A 26679-nucleotide genomic window follows, 5' to 3' on the forward strand; every position below is an offset into this window, starting at 1 on the left:
AGTTTAAATATGCTGAGCTGTCGTGCCAGCATATTGCACAAGCTAAAGGCAATATGGCTACAGAGTAAATGACAGAGGTAAGATATGATACTAGCTGAACCTCTCCTCTAGCCTGTCGCCCTGGGGACCTGACCGGTGACAAACAAGAGACTTTGCAGGACCACAGGAAGTCACTATTGTCTAGCAGCATTACCAACACTTCCACTGCTTACTGGGCTCTTAGACATTTAGGGGTAAATTACAGCTGAACAGCAGCACAGAACACAGAACCAGGACTGGTGGCTGTAAATCTTTATGGGAATGCAGAAAACTTGTCCATGCCCATGATAAGTGGTCATCCGGCTAACAAAAATCAGACCACATCACAGATGTTGCCAGACAAGAGATTGCCAGACCAGAGAGGTTCAATCTGTACTAAGGTTTTGATAGACATGTGCAAAGCTCTAGGTTCTGAGATTCCAAGGCCAGAAGTCTGATCATCTATTCTGACCTTTTTAAAAAAGCATCCAGGGAAGTCTCCCCTCCACCCTGCCACCCCCATCCAGGAAAAAAAAATCCTACAGATCTTTTAGAAAAACCTGTAATTGTAATACAAAAGTCTCCAGAGATGGAGGAGATGCAGCTTTCATTAAAGTGTTCCAACAGTTAATTACCCTCATTTTTAAAAACACTTACACATTTGCAATCTGAATTTGTCCTGCTTTAACTTCCACCCTATGGGTTTGGAAGTATCTAGCCTGCAAGCTTTTATCTCATTCAAAAATTACAGGTTTGCCTAGGACAAAATACAATCAGTAGTGAACTCTGGACAGATAATAGTCAAATGAAAACAAACCAGCAGTCATGTAGCACTTTAAAGACTAACAAAATAATTTATTAGGTGATGAGCTTTCATGAATCTGTTCTGGTATGGCGATGATCTGAAGAAGTGGGTCTGTCCCACAAAAGCTCATCACCTAATAAATTATTTTGTTAGTCTTTAAAGTGCTACATGACTGCTGGTTTGTTTTCATAGAATACAGGCTAACACTTCTATCTCTGTCACTATAGTCAAATGAGTTCGAGTAGGAGGGAAATCCCTTACACCTAGCAATAAGCAAATTTAGTTCTAAGACTCATTTTTTAAATTAATTCCACATATTTGAACATAAGAACGGCCATACCGGGTCAGACCAAAGGTCCATCCAGCCCAGTAGCACATCTGCTGACAGTGGCCAGTACCAGGTACCCCAGTGGGGGTGGGCCCTAGACAATGATCAAGCAATTTGTCTCCTGCCATCCATCTCCTCCTCTGACAATCAGAGGCCATGGACACCATTCCTACCCTTGGCTAATAGCCTTTTATGGGACCTAACCTCCATGAATTTATCTAGCTCTTTCTTAAATTCTGTTTTAGTCTTAGCCTTCACAATCTCCTCTGGCAAGGAGTTCCACAGGTTAACTATGTGCTAAGTGAAGAAGAACTTTATTTTATTAGTTTTAAACTTGCTACCCATTAATTTCAATTGGTGTCCTCTAGTTCTTGTATTATGGGCACAAATAAATAACTTCTCCTCATTCACCCACTCTACCTGTCATACTTTTATATACACCTCTATCATGTCCACCCGCAGTCTCCTCTTTTCTAAACTGAAAAGTCCCAATCTTTTTAGCCTCTCCTTATACGGGACCTGTTCCAAGCTCCTAATAATTTTAGTTGCCCTTTTCTGAACCTCTTCCAGTGCCAGGATATATTTTTTTAGGTGAGGAGACCACATCTTTGAACACAATATTCAAGATGTGGGAGTACCACGGATATATATAGGGGCAGTAAGATACTCCTTGTCTTATTTTCTATCCCTTTTTTTACTAATACCTAACATCCTATATTTGCGGGACTTGGCTTCCATTTCATATTAAAATGGAATCTAGTTTTTGGTCAAAGCCAACTAGGTCTGTCAATGTAAATATGAAGAATTTATTCTTATATTTAGGACATAAGAGTGATGGACACCAAACAACAGAGGACTAGTGTACAAAATTGAGTTTTCCTCCCCCAAAATCAGATTCCCTGCTTTAGCTAATTAATGGTAGTATGACACAGGTTCAGTGCAGAGTGGGACATTTCATAATGAATGGAAAAGACCCCAACTGCAGGGTAGTAACTTTGGCAACTTGTTGAACAAGTCTAAAGAGAGGAAGAGTCAAAAATATCTAAGGAAAGCCAGATTTTAGAAATCAGATGTAAAACGTTTACAAAAAGATTTTGCTTTCTATCTTAATATTTGCATTATAATATTGTAATTCGCATTCTAGCAATACACAGGATTTATTTGTTCTGAGCACATTCAACTCCTAAGAAATATACTGTCTACATGCTGTACGAATTAAGTTATGAATGCAGGGTAATTTTTAAAAAAAATCTTAAGGTAAATGGAAGTAATTAAGAATAAAACGTTAGAGTATATATGGACTTCTGTACAGTTTATTTTTAAAGCAAAAGTAAAGGAGAACCTAATATTAAGCTATATGCAAAGGCCTGATTTGAGAGTTCTGCCTTCTGTATTATTGTTACCAGCATAAAAAAAATCCAGCGTCTGACTGTCTAAAAGTTACCAGTATCACCATCAACAGAGACACCAAAAAGTACAGAACCCTACAGTGCCTGAATTCAGGTTATAACCAATAACAAAGTCTTTTAATGCACCTTTAGAAGATTTTGTCCAGTTGGTTGGTTGGTTGGTGTGTATGTTTTCTTAATAGCTTGAGCCAACATACACATTTCAATAATAGCCAGGCACTTAACAACATAATGACAACTTTCACTTCAGCTTTGAATTCATTAGATGACTTTTCACTTTTTAAAAATTAAAATGTACTAATAATAGCTATAAGCTTTATTAACACAGAGAAGGCATAATATAAAACTTCACACGCAGTTACACATAAAGCACAGATTCATTCACATTTCTAAACCATCATATTATGTTAGTGATAACTCTCACACCTTACTGTAATGAAAATTCTATAATACAAACACTTAATATTCACCTTGGGAATAACACCATTGCTCCGCATACAAATGCCTATGAACTATAAGTGCTTTGGATCAGAACTTGCTTGCTTGAACCCTTCTCTAGAAGACACACACGCTCTTGAGTTTCTTACAGTAATCACTAATGTTTGTATAAAGAGATTGGCCTCCCCTCCTCACTTCCCTTACCACCCCCCACCACCCTCCCCCCGCTGCTCCCAGCAAGGCTAGCAAAGGGTCAGACTGACAGCTTAGATATATGAAAGAACAAGAAATTAGATAGTAAAAGCTAGGAAAAGCAGAGTAAAAGTTGTTCCTCATCTAGTTCTGCACACAAATGATACAGTGGAATCTTTGTACTTGCAGAACCTTTCTATCACACACGGCTGTTGAGATCTGTGTCACATTTATGCCCAGTAACACTTGGTGACAGCACACCCGACAGCCTTCGCTATCAATTTCCTCACTTTTTCAGCTTAAATTTTTGACTGTAATGGAAACACTGACAAAAGTTCAATAGCAGTATTACAGGTTGCACCTCCCTTGTCCAGCATCCTGGGGACCTCAGTGGTCCCAAACAAGAGATTTTCCTGGACAAGTGGGGATTAATGCTCCTTAGCCCCGCTGGCTCCTCAGCTCCCTGACCCCAGCTTTCTCCACGCAGCTGCCGGGGAAAGCAGCCCTGGGCCCCCACAGGGCTGGTAGGGGATGCCAGGTCTGGCCCAACCCCCAAAGCAGGGCTGCCAGGGGACACTGGCTCCAGTTTGCTCTCCTACCCTGGCTCTGTGGAAGTGCAACCTGTACTAAAATCAGTTTATCAGCTCTAAACTATATATTACAGAAGCCACAGTGATATTCCGAACTATTCTCTGAAATACTGATAAAACAGCATAGAGCTCATATTTTAACCTAGTCTGACCACCTACAGTTTGCTCAATTCTCTGCAGTATTCCTACAAATGACCAAAAAAAAAAAAAAAAAGCAGTACTTGACTGAGTAATAAGTATCGGAGGGGTAGCCGTGTTAGTCTGGATCTGTAACAGCAACGAAGGGTCCTGTGGCACCTTACAGACTAACAGAAAAGTTCTGAGCACAAGCTTTCGTGAGCACCAGCATAAAGTGAGTCTGTGCTCACGAAAGCTCATGCTCAAAACTTTCCTGTTAGTCTGTAAGGTGCCACAGGACCCTTCGTTGCTGTTGACTGAGTAACAGTGTCTCAAGCACCATTCTGCCACTGCCCAAATTAAAGTACATTTTCCTAATATCTACCCTAATTTTTTCTTTTACTTCAAGATATCTGCACAAATAATTCTCTAAATAATAGCTGTTTGTATATACATTGTGAAGGCATTTACAGACAAGTTGACTATGCTGGATTTCCTGTTCTACAGCAGCATCACCCTTCAGGTCTGAGCCTCCAATTCTCGGATCTCTTTGATTGCCATGCTCTGTAATTCTTCTATAGTGTTTGGACTGTGACATTCAGGACCTCACACAGAATGTCATGTGAGAGGTACATAAGGCTATACAACTCTCACCTGTTTTACAGGTGATCCCTTTCTATAGGCATAAACAATACATACTGGTTATGTTTGCCATTGTCACAAAGCTACAAATTCATATTTGGTTTGCCAACTGCCATCATCCCCAGGGCTCTCAGATGCTACAGAAAAAGAGTTGCCAGCAGTGCACCCTGTAAGCTGTGTGTTTGTGCAGTTGCACAGGAGAGATTCAAGCGCCACCCAGCTGATCAGCAGAACATCCACAGCTTCATTTTTTGTTTCTTCTAGTGATGCACCTTCACTTATGCCTCAGTGCACATAAAATTATTTTCCCACACATGGATAGAAGTGATTAGAAAGACTATTGGTTGCCATTGCTAAGTAGTTTCCGAGGTGCTAGGTCATGACAGCATGAAGTTACAGCAGACATGAACTAAAGGATTATAGTTAGGACTCTTAGGATTTCTGACTTTAATTTGTAACTACTCCACATTCCAACACTATAACAGAGTCTCACTATTCTTCTAGACAAAATAAAAATGTTGCCTGCCACTCAGCTCTTTACAAGGCTGCCTAATACTTTTACACACTCTTAGCTAGCATATTCAGTTTACTAGGATCTGTTCACAGAGGTAAATTGCAGTTGGCTCTTGACCAGACAACACGTGCTAATATAAATTACTACACTCTTACCACTGCTTCAAGCTGAGTTACTATGTCATTACAGCATAATAACCTACAGCCAAGTATAGAAATAAACCATATCACCAGTGCAGATAATCCACAAAATATTAAAGTCACTTAAGACAATGTTTGGGGGAAAAAAAAATCTGCTAGACACCCCACACCCAGAGGGCAAAGCCTGCTAGGCAGGAGCAAATGAAGATGAGAGAGACCAAAAGAGACAACTTTTTAATGAGAAACCCAGCTATATGGAAAAAGGCAGGTTTTGGTATTCCTAGCAAGGATGCTACAGAGCTCCTTTATATCCACTGGCCAGTAAGCCTTTAATAAGTCTACATCTTCATCCCCTCAGGATCCAGACTAGGGAAGATCTTTCTTCCCACTCCCAGCACTAAGGCTGAGAAATCTGTATTACTCTAATAATTCCCAGGCTCCACTTTTGGTGGCCTTACTACAGTACCTAAATGCCTAGTGGAACAGTTCAATTGTTTCTGCTGTTTTTAACTTTCACAAACAAAAGAATGAAAGTGTGTCAGTTTCACCCTACCCACAGGGTTCTCAATTGTAGTAGTGACACTGACAAGTACCTCCCACACCACCAGCAGCAGCAAAAACCACCAAGACTGACAGAACATGGAGCAACAGAGGCACTGACAATGTTTGCTGAGTCTAAAGACAGCACTGGACCAGTTTGGCAAAAATTCTTTTTACAATGATAGCTCAGAATATTACTTTCTATTCCCCCACACCTGCCCATCATACACATACTGATGGAGCTTAAGGTACAACATTCAGTCTACCCCCCTAAACAGGGCCACAAGAAAGGAGCAGGCAGAACTTTCTTCATCATCCTCACTGACATATGCAGAAGAGGGGCCAGAACGGTGCCATTTGTATCTGAAGCATGCCAAGAAGTCTGGCAGCCTCGGTCCTTTGGACGGTGCTCCTTTTTTCCCCCTTTCAGGCTGCTCTAGAAGTAGATATAGCTGCCCCACATTGTTGCCCAAATCACCCTCTTACCGTGTTACTGATCATGTTGCCATTCCTTCACATTAAGCACTTAAGGCCATACCACCCAAGTGCTGCTACAAACATTTATAAAACCCCATGAGTTATAATAACTACTGCTACAGTCACATACTGAGCACATCAGCCAAGTTCATCATGAACACTTAACTAAGAGCTGAAGCAAAATACCTGCAATCTGTAGGCCTCCAAACTGTTTCTGGGATCTAGTGGCAAATTACAGATGGTACAAGTTATCACTCTCAAGACTAAAGGAATCACAGGAGCATGAAGTTAAATGGTCAAGGACTATTACTGATATGCCCTTAGTACCTCAGCAATCTTGAAACAATTTTATGAAGGCTGAACTATAGCTCAATTTGGCTATTAAGAAATAACTAGAATTGAAAAAAAATGTTTAATTTGCATTTACCAGCAAGTTTCTAACACTGGTTGCACTGGAATTAGATCTAGTTTGTCAACACAAATCAAGAACTGTACCGCCTCTGCAGCTCCTTTCCATGTGTGACAATACTGACACTTAGTTGCATCCTGCATGTTCCCTTTCATCTGTGCAGCTATAAAAACTCTTCACAGACCATTAATTAAGCCTTACAGCGCACTTGTGACATAATTTAAGAAAAAAATAAAAACAGGGCCAAGTTCAGATCTCATGACTCTGAGCCCCAGGCTTTAGCCTAGAAACCTTCCTTCTGCTCCTGGCAGGTACCTGAAATGTGAGTGACTGGAGACCCAGCCAAGCCTTTATGAGTTCAGGCACACCCAAGAACCACAAATATTCAACATTACTTCTTTCCACTGTAAGTCCATATCAAATATTAATAATTGCTAGCCATGTATTAAATATTTAACATGGAAATTCTAAACAAGATACTAGCAAATTGTATTTAAATTTAGAGGCAAAATAATTGCTTTACATTGGAACAATTCTGTAGCTGAAAGGTTGATCACAAGTGTATTAGGACCTGTCAGAAAATACAGTACTGGCTTAACCTGAAGTTCTACTTTAACAGCCAAATATAAAGTATTGGAATGTAGTACTCACTGATAAGAAAAACTTCATTACAGCCCAAATAGCAGACTAAATATGGAATAATTAATTTAGAAGAATGTTCTTCAAAACAGCCATCTTTCCACAGATATCACAGGTATCTATTCGTTTGATAAAACATAGCATTAACCATTTTAGCCATGTTACATATAGAAACCAAAGTATCCCTTTCAGCAATAGTACTGTAATAGGAGAGAAATTCTTCCCAATCAATGTTCAATTCAACATTGTTTACAAAATTATGCCAAAATTCTTATTAATATTAGCTATGAGAGTGTCTATACAACCTTAACAATAGGAGTGATTAGGGCACAGTTGCAGCTTACACATGGTGTATTTGGCACACTAAAAATCTGGCTGGGCAAGGTCAGCATTTTCAAATAATGGAACCAAGAATAACTTCACTCACACATACTTTCTGAAATATACTAGGGAAGTGTATATACACACACACAACTTAGCATTAGACGATTGCTAAATTTTCTAAAAGAATACCTCTCTGGAGTGTGCTTATGAGCCAGCTGGCAGCCACCCTTCACCCTAAAGATGGTTGTAGTTCAGGAATGATATGGATGATTTATGGAAAGACATCTTGATGTCATTGTACATAGCACTACCAACCAAATATGAACATCACTTCAACAGATACTGTGAATTAATCACTAGTCCCCAGGGGCTGGGGAACTATGCTTTCCTAAGCTGCTTCAATGGCCTTCAAGTAGGAAGATCATACAAATAAGGTTAAAAAAAAAACACTTCAATTAGAATGTTACATTACACACCACTTTCCCTGGTGTGCAACAAAACTACATCATCCCATCTTTTACTCAACATACCGCAGGAGGTAGGGAATCTTCTCTTTCACTGCTGGCCCTGGCAACCTCCAAAAGCTCCAGAGAGAGAGCCTGTTTATGGTCTAACTCTGAAACTGCTGTCTTGATACTTCTAAGAGGGGGACAGGGCTGGAAGTGCACGAGAAAGAGCTCGGCAGCAGAGGAACTATTTGTTATTAGGGCACTAGCATTAGTTACTGCTGGAGGTGCTTCAGGGTATAGACCCCTACAAACCGTCCCCACTCAGACGGCAAAGGGATGGACGCTGGACCCAGGACAACCCCTCCCAGCCCGGTCCATCCCTTCAGAGATGCGGATACTCCTCACACCAGCAGGCTGCACGAGGAACACTGATCCCACCACTTCCCACTCGGGGGGCAGGAACCCCACTGCTCCCCCTTAGTGGGCAGAGCAATGGGCAAAGACACACACCGCCACCCCCACGCAGGGGCTGCAGAGCCTGGCTCCTGAGCAGGGGCGCTTAGGGATGATGCTTCTTCTCAGCTCTATTATACACCCCCCCCCGCCCCCCGGCGACATACAGCCCACCTACCCCTCCCGGCCCCCACAGCCCAGCACAAGCAAAGCCTCCCTGGAACGGACGGGAAGAGACAGGGACCAATCCACTCACCCTCGACAGCTCCCAACTAGACTCAGCTTCGGCCCCCTCCCTCCCCTGCATCACTTCCGGGGAAGCGTCAGAGGCTAACGTTTGGCGGCATCACGCAGCAGAGCGTCAAGACGTGCCCGATGCTGCACGTACAGTGAGGGAAAAAGCGGGCAAGAAACTTACCCCACCCCCGGCAGCGGTGAGTGGCGAGTGGACTGGGCTGGAACGAACCACTGTGCAAGAAAGGTGGGGATTGTGAGGAGGGATATAAAGCGCTGGGTCCTGAAGGTAAAGAATGAAGGGAAGGTAGAGAGGAAAGAGTTCAAAGCTGGGACTCAGAAAAATCCTAACTGGGAGTTTGGGGATTGTTGTTATCACCTCCCCCCGCTTCCTACATTGGTACAGTCCAGCTCGAAGGCGCCCGGGCTTGTGGGCAGTGGTGGTGCTGCCCTGGCCGCCTGGGGGCGCTCAGGGGGCCTGTGTCGGCTAGCTGGGGGACGGCCTAGCGCCGTGCAGGAGAAGGGGGTGGCGGGAGTTGCCTTTGTGTTAGTGTCACAGCAAGGCCCACTCCCACCCCGCATGCTGCTGCGGGGGCCAGGGCAGCTGCCCAGAGCAGCCACGTTGCCCTGGCGGAGCTGGACCAGGCCAGCTCGCAGCAGCGTCAGGCCCATGTGCACCCGGTCTGGCGCCGCTCACCCCCATTATCTCCTGTCGCAGCACAGTGGGTCGTGGCCGGCCTGCGGTCCCTGAGCATGCAGGGTAATGGGTGCCCGGGTGCCGAGAGAGCAAAGCAGGGGGCTCCCCACACGCGTCAAATGGGGTTATTCATCACGTCCCCAAACCAGTGACTCGTGGTTCAGCCCAAGGAACCTTGTCGCCGGTGCCAGTGGAGGGTCCCCATCCATGGGCAGAATAAATGTTGTTATGCGCATCAAAGGCACCTGTGGATGTGAATCACCAATAGAAACACATGATGTCCACTTTGGGCACTGTGCTCATCCCCTGGGCGGGACCTGAATCGCTCTTGGGTGGCCGCCCAAGCACTCAGCTTACAGGGTATGTTCATCCCCATACAGGGCCTCCTTTTCCTGTTTTCTCCAGGGTAGGGCCCAGGAGGGTAGCACAGGGTCACCAGTCCTTGGCTCGGGTGCCAACCATGGCATGTGAGATGACTTTCATCAGCATGTGAGGCAGGAGCTCAGCCCTGTCCCTCCTCCCCCATGCAGCTGGCAGCTTTCTCAAAGCCATGCTGCTTGTGAATTAACAAAAGAGCAGCTAATGCTACCAACCACACCCTAAGCGATAAAGCTCTGCATCTTTATTTGTTAATGAAGTTGTTGGAAGTAGGATTATTCATGACTTTAAAAAATATTGTGGGCACTGGGACAGTACACAGAGGTCAAAAGATCAAATTTCAGCACTTCACCCCAGGGCTCTGGTAACCTCCCTGAGCAAATACACACACTTAAAGTCCTACTTCCACTGATGGTTCTAAGAATTATTTCTGGGCCAGCTCTGCAGAGTTCAGTATAAATTATGAGGATTTTTTTCTTTGAAACATTAGAATTGAAAGCATGTATTTAATCTTTGGAAGTGTTTTCTAGTGCTGTGGTTTACTTATTGTGGCCCATGAGCCAAAAGTAGTCTGTAGAAGAGCACATGATGATTGCTCGTTGAATGAAACATTTACAGAACCAAGCAGTGGGCGGATGGAATGGGAGGTAGTGGATGAAAGAGGATCACTTATTAAATGAGACACAAACTAAAAAGAAAGGCAGAAGCATTGTTCTACTTCATTAATATTTATACCTATTCTTGTGTTTGGGAACTGTTCCAGTGTTGGGAAATTTACTTATTTCTCTTCATGTGCTCAGTTGCCTTTGGCTGAGAGTCAAAAAGTGTATAAGGTGCATAAATCCATATTTACGTCATGTTCAGATTCTCATATTTTCATATTCTCTATTATATAAGTAAGGTCATACAAGGATACTTGAGATTGTATTCCCTGGGCTAAATTTCCCAAACAGCATTAAAATTCTCTTCTCTGAGTGTGATAACTATTCGGACACAAACATAAAGTCAGAGGGAAAAACATAAAAAGCCAAGAAAATAAATCTATACTCATTTTGTACTGGTAACACAGTTAAATCCATATTGCCCTTGACTGCTTATGACCATTCTATGTTTTCAGTGTTAGGAGAGGTTTAAGAAATATTTGAAGCAATAAAATCCCTTCCTCTGTAATAGCCTGAATAAAGAATTTTCTCTTCAGTGTTTCATTTTTATTAGAAAACACAAGATAGGATGCAAGATCCATATGTACTATACTTAGACTGGACAAAGCATTAACAATCCTGAACTTGCACCGTCAAAGCTATTTTACTATATAGGATTAGTCCTGAACTAGATTTTTTTCTATTGATTCACATGTAGTGCTAATGCTGCATTAGTGCTATGTTAGAGTGTGGTAATGGATACATGTTGTGGGGAATCAATTCTTGGTTCTTTCCATTTCCATTTGGGTGACCATATATGGAAAGCCAGTGATAAAATCTAGGCCATTGATTTACTATTGGAGATGAATTATTCTTGCCTGCAGTGTTTTTATGCTTTCTTGTCAAGGGATTATTCAGTACTTAAGTAACAGTTTAAAGCAACCTATAGCTCAGTGGTTTGAGCATTAGCCTAGTAAACCCAGGGTTGTGCGCTCAATCCATGAGGGGGCCATTTAGGGGTCAGGCCAAATAGATTTGAGGGGCAAAAAAAGCTGTCAGGGATGGTGGTAGGTTCTGCTGTGAGGGTAGGGGACTAGACCTGATGATCTCTGAAGGCCCCTTCCAGCTCTATGAGATAGGTATGTCTCCAAAGTTTGAAGTCAATATCACTTCACTTCCCCCATTAGAATTTCCTCTAAAGTCAATGGGAGTTTGAAGTGCAAGGAGTCTCTGAGTGGCTCAGATGTGTTGAGTCATGGCTGCTTTAAAGGTGAAAGTTCTGTAACAGAACTCAAAACCTGGTAAACTCTTCTTGTTCCAGGTATCATTACGAAGTGGTTATTGAGGCCACTTTCACACACACACACAAAGGCAGCACACATATTTATGACTGTAGATGGAAACAGTGAGAAACTTTTGGGTCAATTCACCCCTAGAGTAAGCCTACTGAAGTCAGTAGGGTTATACCATTGCTAAAAAAGTCAATGGGGTTGCACTCAGGATGGATTTAGGCCTTGGGTTTTGTTTGGCTTTCAGCTGGCATTAGGTAGAACTTGGTGGATTTGACTTTTGCTATAAATTTGGAGGCTGGGGTTGGCGGGAAAGTTTTCTATTTACAACTGAAGGAATGACACCTTTCAAAAGTGAAAACCAGAGTTGCCAGTTGAATGCATTGTGTGTACCTAGCTGACGGAACCACTTGTAGTATAGCTGTTCTACAGTGTAAAGCCAAAAAAAAAGGGTGGGGGGAATCTAAATCAGTTTGAATTCTGTCAGAAGAAAAGTAGGAAGTGAATATTGGATTCTAAGATTTTAATATCGCTGGAGAATGCCATCCCAATCAAGTATCCTCGATCTCTCCTCTTGTTACAGCCGCACAGGAATTAACTGTTACAGTTGCTGTCCCTTATGGAAATTATGAGCCCAATTCAACTCTTGCGTAAATCCAGGGGCTTTGTTTCAATAAGCTTACATCAGGGATGGCTTTGTGTTACTGACTTAGCTACCATGGATAGCTGTGAAATGGAATGAATGATTGCATGTCACCTCCACCAGCTGGAGAGAAACTGTGGCTCCCCACTTAGCTAAGTGTTATCACTGAGCTCTAAAATACACAGTTCTTGCTTGCCATTGGTGAGTGATAGCCCAGCAGTGGCATTAGAATTACAGTGGTACAAGGCATGATCACATTCCACCTGCATAGAAATAATGTTGTACAGGTTGTTTAAATTATTTATTTCCATAATAGACATCTGATCAGTTTTGATCCAACAGACTGTCAAATAATATACCATACTCAGAACTCCTTGCTAGTAGAAGTCAAATAGCTGATGATATGAAAGAGAAGGTCTGCTGCTTTTAAATGTAAACATTATATTTTACACTATCAAAGCTGCTCTTTAAACTGTTCCATACAGAGTTACATTTTTTCCCCAAACAAATACAGCTTCAGCACCAAATCAAGAATTTGTGCAATATCAGTGAGCATCCAGCTTAAAAATGATGTAGAAGAAGAGATCTATTGTTAAAGTTTCTATTTCTACTTTGAGAACAACAAGAAGTCCTGTGGCACCTTATAGACTAACATATTTTGGAGCATAAGCTTTCATGGGCAAAGACCTGCTTCATCAGACTTTGTCCTTACCCACAACTATTTCAGATTTAAGGACAAATTGTACCTTCAAATCAGTGGCACTGCCATGGACACCTGCATGGCCCCACAGTATGCCAACATTTCTATGGCTGACCTGGAACAACACTTTCTCAGTTCTCTTCCCCTAGTGACCCTCCTCTACTACCTGCACTACATTGATGACATCTTCATCATCTGGACACATGGGAATCAATCATAGAATACTAGGACTGGAAGGGACCCTGAGAGGCCATTGAGTCCAGCCCCCTGCCCTAATGGCAGGACCAAGTACCATCTAAACCATCCCTGATAGACAGCAATTTAACCTGTTCTTAAATATCTCCAGCAATGGGGATTCCACAACCTCCCTTGAAAATCCAGGTGCCCCAGATCCCTAAATCACCCCCTCAAGGATTGAGCTCACAACCCTGGGTTTAACAGGCCAATGCTCAAACCACTGAGCTAACCCTCCTCCCCCAAAGCATCTTCTTGAAGAGTTCCACTGTGATTTCAACGGTTTCCACCCCACCATCAACCTCAGCCTGGACCAGTCCACACAAGAGAGCCACTTCCTGGACACCACTGTGCAGATAAGCGATGGTCACATAAACACCACCCTATACCAAAAACCCACGGACCGCTATGCTTATCTACACGCCTCCAGCTTCCCTCCAGGGCACACTACACAATCCATTGTATACAACCAGGCACTAAGGTACAACCATATTTGCTCTGATCCATCAGACAAACATCTAAAAGACCTTTACCAAGCTTTCCTCGAACTACAATACCCACCTAAGGAAGTGAGGAAACCGATTGACAGAGCCAGACGGGTACCCAGAAGCCACCTGCTACAAGACGGGCCTCAGAAGGAAAACAAGAGAACATCACTGGCCATCACATACAGCCCCTACCTACGGTCTCTTCGACGCATCATCAGTGAGCTGCAACCCATCCTGGACAATGATCCTTCACTCTCACAGACCTTGGGAGGCAGGCATGTCCTCGCCTACAGACAGCCTGCCTTAAACAAATCCTCACCAGCCACTATAGATCACAACACAATAACTCTAAACCTGGAACCAATCCCTGCGACAAACCTCACTGCCAACTCTGCTCACATATCTACACTACTGACATCATCACAGGACCTAACATCAACCACACCATCAGGGGCTCCTTTACCTTCACATCTACTAATAGATGCCAACGTGTGCCAGCAATGCCCCACCACAATTTACATTGGCCAAACTGGACAGTCTGTATGTAAAAGAATAAATGGACATAAATCAGACATCAGCAACAGTAATGTACAGAAACCTGTGGGCAGGCAGTTCAGTCTCCCTGGACACTCAGTAACAGATTTAAAAGTAGCAGTCCTAAAACAAATTTAAAAAATCAAATGGAGAGAAAAATCTCTGCGCTGCAATTTATTTGCAAATTTGACTCCATCAACCAAGGACTAAACAGAGACTGGTAGTAGCTGGCCCCTTACAAAAGCAGCTTCTCTGCCCTGGATATAAATATCTTCCCCTTAGACTCTGACAATGGGCCCACTTCCCCCTGTTCAATCTGACTTGTTTGTTCCTCTTTTGATACATACCACTGATAATGAGCCATTTCCACCTTGCTGAAAAGATGTTGTCAGCTCTGGCCCTCCCTTTTACTAGGGCCCCACTCTTTAAATATCCCTCTGGAATCCCACCCTCCCAGCACTGAAACTCTGCAGAGGGCAGGACATACCGCTGTCTGGAACCAAGGTCTGCACTGCCTGGCAGCCACATGGTGTGTGTGGTGGGGGCTAGCCACATGGTGAGGGTGGAGGAGGCTAGCCTGCCAGCCACATGGCACCTTGCAGGTGGGGGTGGCCCCATAAAAATGTGAAGTGCCGAATACAAATTTCTCAACCTCACCTGCTAAATCCTGTGCAGGGAAGAATCAGAGAAGACTAGAACTGGAAGGGACCTCAAGAGCTCATTGAGTCCAGCCCCCTGCCCTCATAGCAGGATCAAACACCGTCTAGACCACCCTGATAGATGCCTCTCTAACCTGCTCTTCAATATCTCCAGTGATGGAGATTCTACAACCTCTCTAGGCAATTAATTCCAGTGTTTATCCACCCTGACAGTTAGGAGGTTTTTTCCTAATGTTCAATCTAAACCTCCCTTGCTGCAGTTTAAGCCTATTTCTCCTTGTCCTATCCTCAGAGGCCAAGGAGCACAATTATTCTCCCTCCTCCTTGTAACACTCTGAAGTATCATGTCCCCTCTAAGATAAACCACTGTCATGTCCCCACTAAGAAGCCCTCTCAAGTGCTGAAACCCCCACGCAGGACAGGACATGCTGCTGTCTGCAGGCATGGTCTGCACAGCCTGGCAGCCATGTGGTATGGGAGGGGGCTTGATTTTCACCTGGCACTGCTGAGTGTCCCTGATGTTTACCAAGCACAGATTCACAGAAGTGAGATTGTGGATCTCCTGATGGCTCCAAGCTGTGGCTCTTTTCCAACCCTGAGAATACATGGCTAGATGCAATCACCATGCTGGCCAGAAAGTAAATGAATTCAAATTGCTGGGCTTCCTGTTTCCTACTTCCTGCACACCTGGAGAGCAGTGGCGGTGAAAGTGGCCAGAATGGACACATTCAGGGCATTGTGGGATACCTCTGGAGGCCAATAAAGTCGATTTAAAGTAATGCTATTTCCACATTGGCATTAATTCAACCTTGTAAATTCGAACATAGTGTTATACAACATTGGAGGGTCTGGGCAAGAAAGTTGACCTTCGCAACCCCTTAAAATTGACATCGTGGTATTTGCAGTGAAGACAGCCACATTGTAAAATTGAGTTAAGTGCCTTAAAATCTACTTTATGCTCTAGTATAGTCAAAGACTCACACATCAAAGCACCCTTTCCCTAACCTCAGTGTAATTCGAGCTGTGCTCAGTTGGTGTAATAGAAGGATAGGGATTTTACTTGGATTTATATAAAACACTTCATCTAAATTCTGTGGAGTTCTACACATGGCCGAATTTTGACGGTTTTACTATGTTCTTTAGTGTTGAACCTTTTGTGTCAATTGTATGAAACCCTCAGATACATCTGTATTTGTTTTCGAAAGATATATTCTTGGGTTTTAAGATCTACAAGGTTATTTGTTTTAATTGTCAACAAAAAAAAGTTTACATTTTCAGCATGCAGTAATTCATTAACTACTGAAGGCTTTTTTGCAGATTTGGATACAATGGGCCATACCATATCCCTGATCTGCCTGCTGATAGCAATGGGAGCTTGCAAATTGATCAAAGGCATGGTGTGGCTCAGTATAGTGGGCTGTTTCACAAGACTGTTGTCAAAACTGCTAGTCACAGCACTCCAGACATGCTGTCTTTAAAGTGCAGGTTGACCCACTTGGTGTATCTCCAGAGACATAACAGAAAATGAGATCAGGTCTGGCCTGCAACCTACCATTTTACTATTGGTTTTTGCTTTTCTTCTTCTTCTTTAAAACACTCACTCTCTCTTTTGTTGTGGACACCCTCTGACCTTTGTGTTGTTATTATAAAGTTCAGCCGAAACAAGGGGCCATAAACCTTGAAAACACATGCCTGTAGTAAACCGTTATGGGTCACATTCTGCAAAGAAATAAATGTTGTGTAAGTTACGTAGTGGTTGTAACTATTACAAAAGTCATTAGTGGTACAGGGGTGTAACCTCCTCTCACTTGGCATAGAGTGGGTGTACAAAACACTTTTGACTTACACACCAAGTATCAGCTAGCAGCAAGTAACAGGGCATGTAAAATAGGTAGGATACCGTTACCTGACCCATCTTGTTAGTATAAGCTACTAGCTGATGCACCCGTCATTGCTCAGGTCTTTAACGGAAGTGATTTTTTTTTTTAATAAATGAAAATGATTCCTGTGTTTTTGTTTTCAAGGACGGTATTTTTCAAAAAAAATGAAGAAAAAATTAAGGCTGGGATGATGGTTCAGCAGTGAGGATGGATTAGGGTAGAGGTGTCAGGGGGTGGCTCAAGGCAGGAGGTGGGGGTGCAGAAGTTAGGGCAGGGGGCTGAGGACAGGTTTCTAGAAAGTATTGAGTGGGGTTTACGAGGGCCATCCATGGCAGTGAGGGTGGCATTGCTCTGGCAGTGGCTTCTCCCAGCAGGGTGGGGCTCTGTGGGCTGGCCTAGGCCTCCAGCTGCCTCCTGGCCTGCAGCCTGACTGTGGGCGGAAGGCAGCGCTTTAGGGGCAGCCCTCATCCTACCGCCTCCTGCTGGCCTCCAGCTGCTCCAGACTTTACTTGCCGCAGTACCCCCCTCATCCTGCAGTGCTCTGCAGGCTGGCCTTAGCCTCTAGCTGCCCCTCCCACCCTGTAGCTGTGCAGCAGAGACGGCTCTTTGGGGTCCATTGCCAGCCTCCAGTAGAGCCCTCCATCCTGCCATTTGTTTGGTGGGGCACCCCAAGGGGACAGGCTCTGGGGACTGCCTCCACCCTCCATGGTCCCTTCCCCCTGTGGCCTATAGGTCGTGGGGATTCCCCTCTTTCCAAAATCCCTTCTCTCACCCTCCACAGCCTGTAGAGTGTTGAGGTGGAGGCAAGGCTCCGGGGATTGCCCCTGGCCTCCAGTGGCTCCCCCTTTGGCCTGAAGACTCTGGGGGGGGGGAGGCTGTGGGAGTTGCCCCTCTCCAGCACCCCTCCTACCACTGCAGGCTGCGTGCACACACGCACACACGCACACACACACACACACACACACGCACAAATTGCATTTTCTTTTAGTGGACCAGCTCCTGAAAGCTTCTCTCTTTTGTCAATAGGACTTGGTCCAATAAGAGTTTACCTTACTCACCTTGTTTCTCTAATATCCTGGGATCAGCTTGATTATAACAACACTATAAGCAATTACCTCACCCTGTGGTTTTCTGGTATCTCTCTCAGTGTATAACAAATGCACTTTACACAGTCACTGAATCCTAGATCAGTGCAAGTTACAGGACTTGGCCACTTGTTCCAAGTTTTAGTTTTTGACCAAATTACACCCATCTTTGAGAGGCTTTTATAAGTGTTGGACCCTCTTAAACTGAGGTAGAGTCTGATGGTTTACACTGGTGTAAATTCAGATTAACTCTGTTGACTTCATGGAGTTTAATTCAGATTTATATTCATGTTACTCAGAATCCAACCATACTTTGAATTTTGGTTTGTTTGTTCTTTTCGCTGCTCAAAAGAGGTGAGGGGGCATCTTTGCAGCTACTTCCTCTCTTTTGCGTCTCTGCAGGAGCTGGGTAAAATCTGTTTGTCACTGTTAGAAATTGTTGCTTGGGATCATCTGTGAGAGCTGCTGGTTAATGACCATATTTGAAAATCTGGCCAGTGACTTTTATAGAGCCCCCCATATTACCACCTCGGGGCGGGGGTGGGGGGACAACAGACTTACCAGCGCCTCTGGGCAAGATGGGGCAGCAGCTCTGCTTCTGAAGGGGCCTGGCCTTGGATGGAAGCAGAGATGGGAAGGGCAGCCAGCCCTCTGCACCACCTGGACTGCATTGCCATTCCCACCCCCACCCACCTGGCAGCCCCTGGGGCGCATGGCAAGGTGCTCCAGCCCTGATTTAAAAGCCCCAGGCTCTGATCGCCACTACTGCAGCAATAGTGGCAGCAGCTGGGAATTCCAGGCCCTTCCAAATCGCCAGGCCCCAGAGTAGTTGCCCCCTTTGCTGCCCCACCCCTGGCTTCCCCCTTCCCCAGAGTGACCTGGTACCAGCCTTCTCTGCCTGCTTCACTGCATATGTTAACACAGCCACCTACTTCTACTCTGACAAGGCATAAACAAGGAGATGAGTAGAACAGTTAACTCCAACTCCATTGGAAACATGAGAAAAAATTCAATGTCTGTTAAATGAAAACACTTGGAAGCAATGGGAAGAGAAATTAGTTTCTAAACAGCTAAGAGATTTCCAAACTTGGGAGTACAGTAAAACCAAAACTGCACAGTGTGCAAAAAAACAGCTGGCAGGGCCAGATTACAGTGTATGATTGCAAGGGATATGCCTAGGGGCCCAGCTCCTACAGTCATACGATGACTAGGGTGACCATCCATCCCGTATGAGGTGGGATGGTCCTGTATTTGGGACACCAAAAAGGTGCCCCAACTCATTTTTTAAAAGGGACTCATTGTCCCGTATTTAAGGCCTCCCCGCTGACCTTTTCTCCCAGCAGCTGCACTGGCAGGAATCACTTCCCCGAGCCTCGGGAAAGTGGAGGAGTGTGGGTGGCCCCTGCAGCCTTGCTGCTTCCGCCGGGGCTCAGTGTGTATTTCTCTGGCTTCACTGGGGTAGAGTCAATGATAGAAAATCTACCTGGTCATTAAAGCTGTCCTGAGAAGCTGACAGTTAATCTCTCCCCAGTGGTAGTGATTTTTTTCCATGTGTCCATCATAATGCTGCGCTTTCACATACTCATTTTGTCACATTGCAGGAGTTTGCATTTTTTGAACAGTAAAATGTCTGACAGTTTTGAAACTTGGAGTTTAAAACCTAAAGATAAAGTCTTATTTCTGGTAATCTGATCTCAGCAATGGATTTTGCCCAGGGAGGGTAATGGCCTGGGATGAAATGTTGGTCCTGTTCAAATCAATGGCAAAACTCCCACTGATAGACCCAGACATAGATACAAAATTGGAATTGGCACATACAGAAATGATCCACAGATATTCACATCCACAGATGCGGATATAAAGTGGATGTGGAAATTTGCAATGTTCTAGTTATAAAAATTTGTGTCTGTATCCATAGACGCAAAAATGAGCTGTGGAGATCTGCATCCACATCTGTGGATATAAAGCGGATATCTGCAGATTTTCAGGACTCTACCCTTTGACCTCAGCAGAACTAAGAGTTCAGCCCTGGTTTCTAACAGTCCTGCACAGCTGCACATTTTGTTCAGTTCAATCAGCATCACGGCTGCTTAGCTATTTGACAGTTGGGTAATAAATGACTTTTCACAATCCAAAGAGAAAGTCAGTGGCAGAGCCAACATTAGAACTCAGAAGTTTCTAGCTTCTAGCCCAATGCTCACACCCGCTGCTCTGTTATTTTTAATCCAGTTATTACCATACACTGTAATACATTACAAATGGTGGTAAGAACAGAGAAACATTCTGCTTTTCACAGTACCAATACTCTACTTTTTCATTTGTAGTCTCAAAATGCTGCAAAGGCAGGTAAGGCTTATTATGCCCATTTTACAGAGAGGAGTTAGATGAGAGTTCAAGTGAATTGTCCAAAGTAAGACCCTAGAATAGAACCCAGGTGTCCTGGATCCAAGACCCTGATTTAACTACTACTTATGCTTTTTTAAAAAAAAAGGCAGTCAAGTAGCACTTTAAAGACTAACAAAATAATTAAACACTTACTTATGTATAGATCCTGCTGATGTCAGTGGGAGTTAAGCATGTCTTTGCTGAATAAGGACACCTTTAAGTACTGGTTTAAATGCTCTGTTGGACAGGGACTTTACAGACTAGGCATTTTTCCTTTCTTATATAGCATTTGAGGGTGTCCAAGTGTTGGCAGGTAACCATTGTTTCCACCTATTCCACTTCTTTTCATCTGACTCAGCAGATCTCAGGGAGAGAGGCGATATTTTTGTAAAGCTAATTAAAGATAGTGTGAAAAATGTACATATGTTTGGTGGCCTTTTCTAAGCCCAAATGTTTGTGCATCTGTTTCTTTTATGTTTTTTTCTTAAGATGACACAAGTTACACGACAAGAAGTTCTTGGCCTTTACCGCAGGATATTCAGAATAGCCAAAAAATGGCAATCTGCATCAGGACAGATGGAAGATTCTATTAAAGAGAAACATTACATTATAAATGAAGCCAGAACCTTATTCCAAAAAAACAAAGATGTAAGTGGATCTCTTTCAGGCTTTCAGAATTAGCCTGTGAGTCATACTTTGCACCCTGTTCTCTTTTAATGGTTTGAAAAATGTGAGTTTTCAAGATTGTCTCCAGTTTAGAAATCTATAGAAATGTAAGGCTGGAAGGAGGGTTTCATATTCATGGTTAATCACACCTTTAACCCCTGCCCTGGTCCTCCTAAAGGACACCCACTTAAGGTTTCAGACTCCCAGCAGTCACCTCTCAGGAAGAAAGCATGTATAATAATCAAGTTCCTATTCACATGCTAAAAGCTTACCAGAGGTCACCCATCACTTTATCAAAAACAATGAGAAGTCCTGTGGCACCTTATAGACTAACAGATTTTTTGGAGCATAAGCATTTGTAGCCAAAGACCCACTTCATCAGATGCATCCCTTCCTTTGATGTTCGTAATTATCTCAGGCAAAACACTTAACATCCCTCACCCCCATCCTTCAGTCCTATGTGCTTGATTTGTAAGTTTTTATTGCAATTTTTTTTTGGTCCTCTGTACTTATAGATGTTAGTGTCTATTGAAATGAGATTGAACTGATGAAGTGGGTCTGTCCCATGAAAGCTCATCACCTAATAAATCATTGTACTAGTCTTTAAAGTGCTACATTTCTGCTGTTTTGTTTTGCTAGAATACAGACTAACATGGCTACCTCTCTGTTACTATATATTTGATAAGCTAACAGATCCTGAGCTGATCAAACAGTGTATAGAAGAATGCAAGGCGAGAGTAGAAATCGGACTTCACTATCACATCCCGTACCCAAGACCGGTGAGTGTGAATCAAGTCACTATGTCGACAACAGTGTGCATTTAATCCCCTAGTCAGAAAGCACACACACAACTTCAAACTTGTGAGTATTCTCATTTATTTCCACAGAACTATTCTGATATTGCCAACCTCAAGCATGCAAAAATCGTGGTGCTCTCCTACAAAGAATTGGCTCCAATCAGAGACTGTCTTAAAATAACAAGATGTTTGCATTTTGCTTCTTGTTTTTGAACCTTTTGGAATACATATGGGCCATGTTTTCAAGCTCTTGCTCACAAACATGAGGGCTGGAAACTTATTTTGTGACTAAGTCCCAAGATCTTGTAATCACCCAGCTCCTGGAGCTGGGGCTTTAAGAGGAATCACTCCATGTCATGTGAGAGTTGACAATGTTATCACTAGTTGAGCATGTGCTTAAACACTTCGCTCAATAAGGACCAAATTAGCCAAATGAAATTTGAAGCTTCCTCCTCCTGTCCTTTCTAGCATTGCAAACAAATTTATTACTTCTGGGGGAAAGAATTAAAAAGGCAGCACGAGCAGCGGATAGTTTAGTTAAGGCAGTTTTGAATTCCAAATGAGTGTTCCTAAAGCTGGTACTGACAACTGATATAATGTACACAATATAGTTCAAGCCTTGTCAGGTGGGCAAGGGAGTATCTTTCCCTGGAACCTCGCAGAGCTCATCTACATGTCTGGGACAGGTACTCCAAGTCTCACAGCTAAATGCAAGAAAAAGATGTGCTTGGGAGGTTAAATGCATAACTCTGCTGGATGTGAACAATTATGGGCTAACAGAGACATTGGATTTAAAGCTTGTCACAATAATCAGTAATCTACGAACCCCTACTTTTGCTCTCTGACAGCAGAGGTGTTAACAGGCCATTCTGCCTTGATTGGCTTCTTAGAACAGTGTTTTTTAAACTTTGCCATCACAGAACACCAAAAATATTTTTTAATGCAGAACGCCTAGGAAAATTTAAAAAAAAAATAGACAAAAAGACCCAGACTCCAAACAGCTACATAAACAGCAGAAAAAAAATTAATCCGTAATTTAATCAGGTCTCAGAGCAGTGAAGTCATAACGTATTTGTTTTTAATAACAGAAGACATATACTGTACCATCAATACATTTTTCCAAGCGCTCACAGCACACCTGCAAGCTGTTCAAGGAACACCATTTTTTTTCCAGGACACAGTTTAAGCAACACTGTCTTATAATATGTGCTAAAGAATCTCTTCCACCTTGTGATCCCACCACAGGGCGTGTGTGAGGGGCGTGGCCTCAAGTGGAAGGGCGGGGCCTTGTGCTGTCAGGCCTTAGTGCTTCTCAGGCTGTGTCGCTGGGCCTCAGCCCACAGACCTCTGCAGAGCAGCACTCCGGTGGCAATTCAAAGGGGGTCAGGGCTCTGGCAGCTACCGCTGACACAATAACAACGTACAGCAGCTCTGGGCTCGTTGGAATCTCTGTGCCCCGCTGCAACTTTCCCCTTCCCTCTGCATCAGCAGGCCTGACCCTCACAGTATTGTTCCCAGACTGGTGGAAGAGCTCTGGGTGAAGCTTGTCTGGCTCATCAACAGATTAGCCCAATAAGCTATTGGCTCCCCATCTTATCTAACACATCTAGTTGTTAAAAATCTTTCCAGGTGAGAGACTAAAAATGGGTGCACGTGTGTCCGTCCCTTTCCACCCCACCTCTCTGTGCTGAAAATCATACATCAATGCAAATGACCAGGGTAAACATTTAGGTTGTGTGTTGACTTGTTTAAACACAGGAGTTGTACCAGGTCCTGTGTTTTGTTTCACTGTTTCCTGTGTAGTAGTCATTGATTTCAGGTGTGCTGGCTTTCCTTCTTTCTTTGGTCATCTGTAAATGACACCACCCTGCACCAGCATTACCCCCTCTGTTCCTTTTCATTACATTTCACCTTTATAGACCTCTTTCCTTTCAAGCAGATCTTAATCCAGTTTATTTTCATCTTTGTTTAAAGAAGGTGCCCTAGGTTATTGTCTGCTAACTCACACTGTTTGTCCAGCATACAGTACCCTTTGTTATTTGTAACTAGTGTATGATTTTTAACTACCCTCTTTAGATGATGGTGAGGAGGGCTTTAAAATGTATATTCTCTAGGGGATCCAACATTTGGCAGGCTCAAGCCCTAGAAAACTTCTGATAGATACAGATTAGAGGATCTTTAGAGTGTGCGTAAGTTTTAAGAATATCACTGCTTCACTGAGTGGTTTTTACTAATACGTGAATCCAAACCAGCCATCTTTAAGTCTGTTGTCTTTTGAGACAACACTGTCTGCCTATGTCCCTCCACCACTTCCAGTCAGTATGGGGGCAGGCACGTAGCTGTGTTGTTCCCAGTAACAATTTTATACCTAGCTATGAGGTACAGAGATTTTCAGAATTTAAAATTAAAAAAAAAAAAAAGTCACCCATTGCTCCGTTTGTAAACTTAGTGACTACTTGTGCTTTTCATATGGCTTGTGGTGTATCACTATAAACCCATACCAGCAATTAGGCAGTAGACTACGAGTCTGTACAATTTGGGGTTGGTTTGTTGCTTGCTATATGGGTCGTAACTAGGGATGTTAACAGTTAGCCAGTAATCCTTAGAGGAGGCTACCAGTTATGGTTAAGTGGTGGAGACTAGAGAAGCCTCTGCCTACCACAGGTCGAAAACTGCTTCAACCACACAGAGCCTGCTGCTGGGGTGGGAACACTGCAATGGCAGAATAGCCCCGGTCCACACCCTTCCATTTAATCAATCAACCAGTTAAACCGGATTTTACATCCCTAGTATTAACAAAACCTAATCACTTAACCAACTTCATTATTTTTACTCAGGAATTTGTAGTGTATACCATACTACCTTCTCTATTGGTTTGTGAGCTTATACTTTAGTTCCAACTCTTCCGATAAAACTGTAAAACATGGATCCTGTAAAGCCATTTTGCTGCAATATCCTATTCAGCACTATTTCAGCACATATGTCCTGATAGCTTTCAAACTATAAAAACACCAAACTACAAAAGCTGTAATTTAAAGGACTGGACTGGACAGGACACCCAGGTCTTGTATACCACAAGCACACAGAACATGAAAGTTGCATGTAATTGTAATCAACTGGGAAATAGACTCTTCTGATAGAAATATGCGTAAATAACCTGGGGAGAGGTATCTAGTCTCTCCAACATGTGAGGAAACGGTTTCCAAGTGTGAATGAAAACACTGCAGGTGCCCCATTAAAAGAACGTCTCCTAGTCTCTTAGGGGGTTTTCAGCTTGTACATGAACTGTTACCTTTATTTTTGTGTGTATAGATTCATCTGCCTCCTCTGGGTCTCGCCCCACAACATGGTCGTGCACTCCGAAACCAAGAAAAGCTGAGGAAGCTTTCCAAGCCAGTCTACCTGAGATCCTATGATGAAGTTGCATAACCTCCCATCGTAGTGTGGTGCATGTTATGACCAACTGCAAGGCAGGGGGGTGGTCTCATGTTGAACTGCAAATGCAGGCATGTGCTTACTTACCCCCTTCCTGATGCCACGAGCATAGCTGATATAGCACGTGTAACAGACAGGGAGGTATGTGAATTGTCTTGTCTTCTAAAATTCAGCCACTGACATCAATAAAAGTAACTGCCTCTAAGGAGTGTGATGCGACCCGAAGATTACTTTGTAAAGTCAGGAAAGAAAAAAGCATGGCAGTTCTTAAGTGTTCTGTGGGGTCATAACGAGGGGCAACGGAGATTGGCGGGAGGGCTATAAAAACGCTCCATTCTGCCTTTGAAGCACCACCCTGCACCAGCACCAGGCCCAGGAGAATCTGGCAGGGTCGGGGATTGAGTAAACAGAGGGATTTTGGCCATCATACACTCCCCGCCCCCAGGATAGGATGAAGCAGGCACTATTTCCAGCAGCTGTCTAAGACTGGTAGTAGTAGTAGTAGGCATCCTTCAGTCTGCATAGACTATGGATCGCGCCCTTTAAAGTTTCAATTGAAGACTTCATTTACAGCATCTATTGTGACTATAAAGACCCACACGAGAGTGACAGTCCTTGCTGCATCTCTTGCAGATGTAGTGGGTGTCTGGCAAGTCCTTATTGTGCTTTCTGTGCGCTCGCTTCTCCTCTGCTAGCTGTCTGATCCTCAACTCGCCCTTCTGAAGGCCCTTGTGTAACCCCTGCCTCCATCTGCCGCGGTTGTCTGCTAGTTCTTCCCAGTTGTCCAGCTCGATGTCTACCTCTCTGAGGCCTCTCCTGCAGACATCTTTGTAACGCAACTGGGGGCATCCGGGAGGTCTTTTGCCAGAGGCTAGCTCACCATACAGGATGTCTTTTGGAATCTTTCCATCGTTCATCCTGTGGATGTGGCCAAGCCAGCGGAGTCGACGCTGCCTGAGGAGGGTGTGCATGGTTGGGATTCCAGCTTGCTCGAGGACGGCGGTGTTGGTAAATCTGTCCTTCCATGATATTCCAAGGATGCGCCTGAGGCAGCGCAATTGGAAGACGTTCAGCCTCTTTTCCTGGCGGGCATACAGGGTCCAAGTCTCGCTGTCATAAAGGAGGGTGCTGAGGATGCAGGCTCTGTAGACTTACATTTTGGTGTGAGTGTACAGCTTGTTGTTATTCCACACTCTCTTGCTGAGTCTGGACAGAGTTGTGGCTGCTTTTCCGATCCTCCTATTTAGCTCAGTGTCCAAGGACAGGGTGTCAGTGATGGTGGACCCGAGGTAAACGAACTCGTGGACGACCTCTAACGTATAGTTGTCAATGCTGATTGATGGGGATTCAGCAACATCCTGACCGAGTACGTTCGTCTTCTTTAGGCTGATGGTAAGCCCAAAGTCCTTGCACGCTTGAGGCTTAAGGTTCCTGAACCTGACAAGTGACT

General features: G+C 43.8%; 2 protein-coding genes across 5 annotated transcripts in view; one reads left to right on the forward strand and one right to left on the reverse strand.

Moving 5' to 3' along the window:
• The window catches only part of DCUN1D3 (defective in cullin neddylation 1 domain containing 3), a 38806-nt gene extending 30034 nt beyond the window's left edge, over positions 1 to 8772 (reverse strand). Inside the window, exon 1 of one of the 2 annotated variants that reach the window (XM_075010952.1) lies at positions 8741 to 8772. The gene's annotated coding sequence lies outside the window, so the exon portion shown is untranslated. Of the gene's footprint in view, positions 1 to 7270; positions 7352 to 8740 lie in introns of those variants that run through there. The other variant, XM_075010954.1, reaches the window with a different exon arrangement.
• Positions 8773 to 8818: 46 nt separating this feature from the next.
• LYRM1 (LYR motif containing 1) lies at positions 8819 to 25456 on the forward strand. 3 transcript variants are annotated; one of them, XM_075010834.1, is made up of 4 exons: positions 8819 to 8918; positions 20821 to 20979; positions 21684 to 21776; positions 25107 to 25456. In XM_075010834.1, exons 2-4 carry the CDS (start codon positions 20821 to 20823, stop codon positions 25221 to 25223), a joined length of 369 nt encoding a protein of 122 aa, XP_074866935.1. In that variant the 5' UTR covers positions 8819 to 8918; the 3' UTR covers positions 25224 to 25456. The 3 variants fall into 3 exon arrangements, with proteins under 3 accessions (XP_074866935.1, XP_074866934.1, XP_074866936.1); XM_075010833.1 differs by having other exon boundaries at positions 8861 to 8965; positions 25107 to 25454; XM_075010835.1 differs by having other exon boundaries at positions 8897 to 9007.
• Positions 25457 to 26679: the final 1223 nt, after the last annotated feature.

The sequence above is a fragment of the Carettochelys insculpta genome, chromosome 16 (genome assembly GCF_033958435.1).
Source record: "Carettochelys insculpta isolate YL-2023 chromosome 16, ASM3395843v1, whole genome shotgun sequence".
NCBI classification, from domain to species: domain Eukaryota; kingdom Metazoa; phylum Chordata; order Testudines; family Carettochelyidae; genus Carettochelys; species Carettochelys insculpta.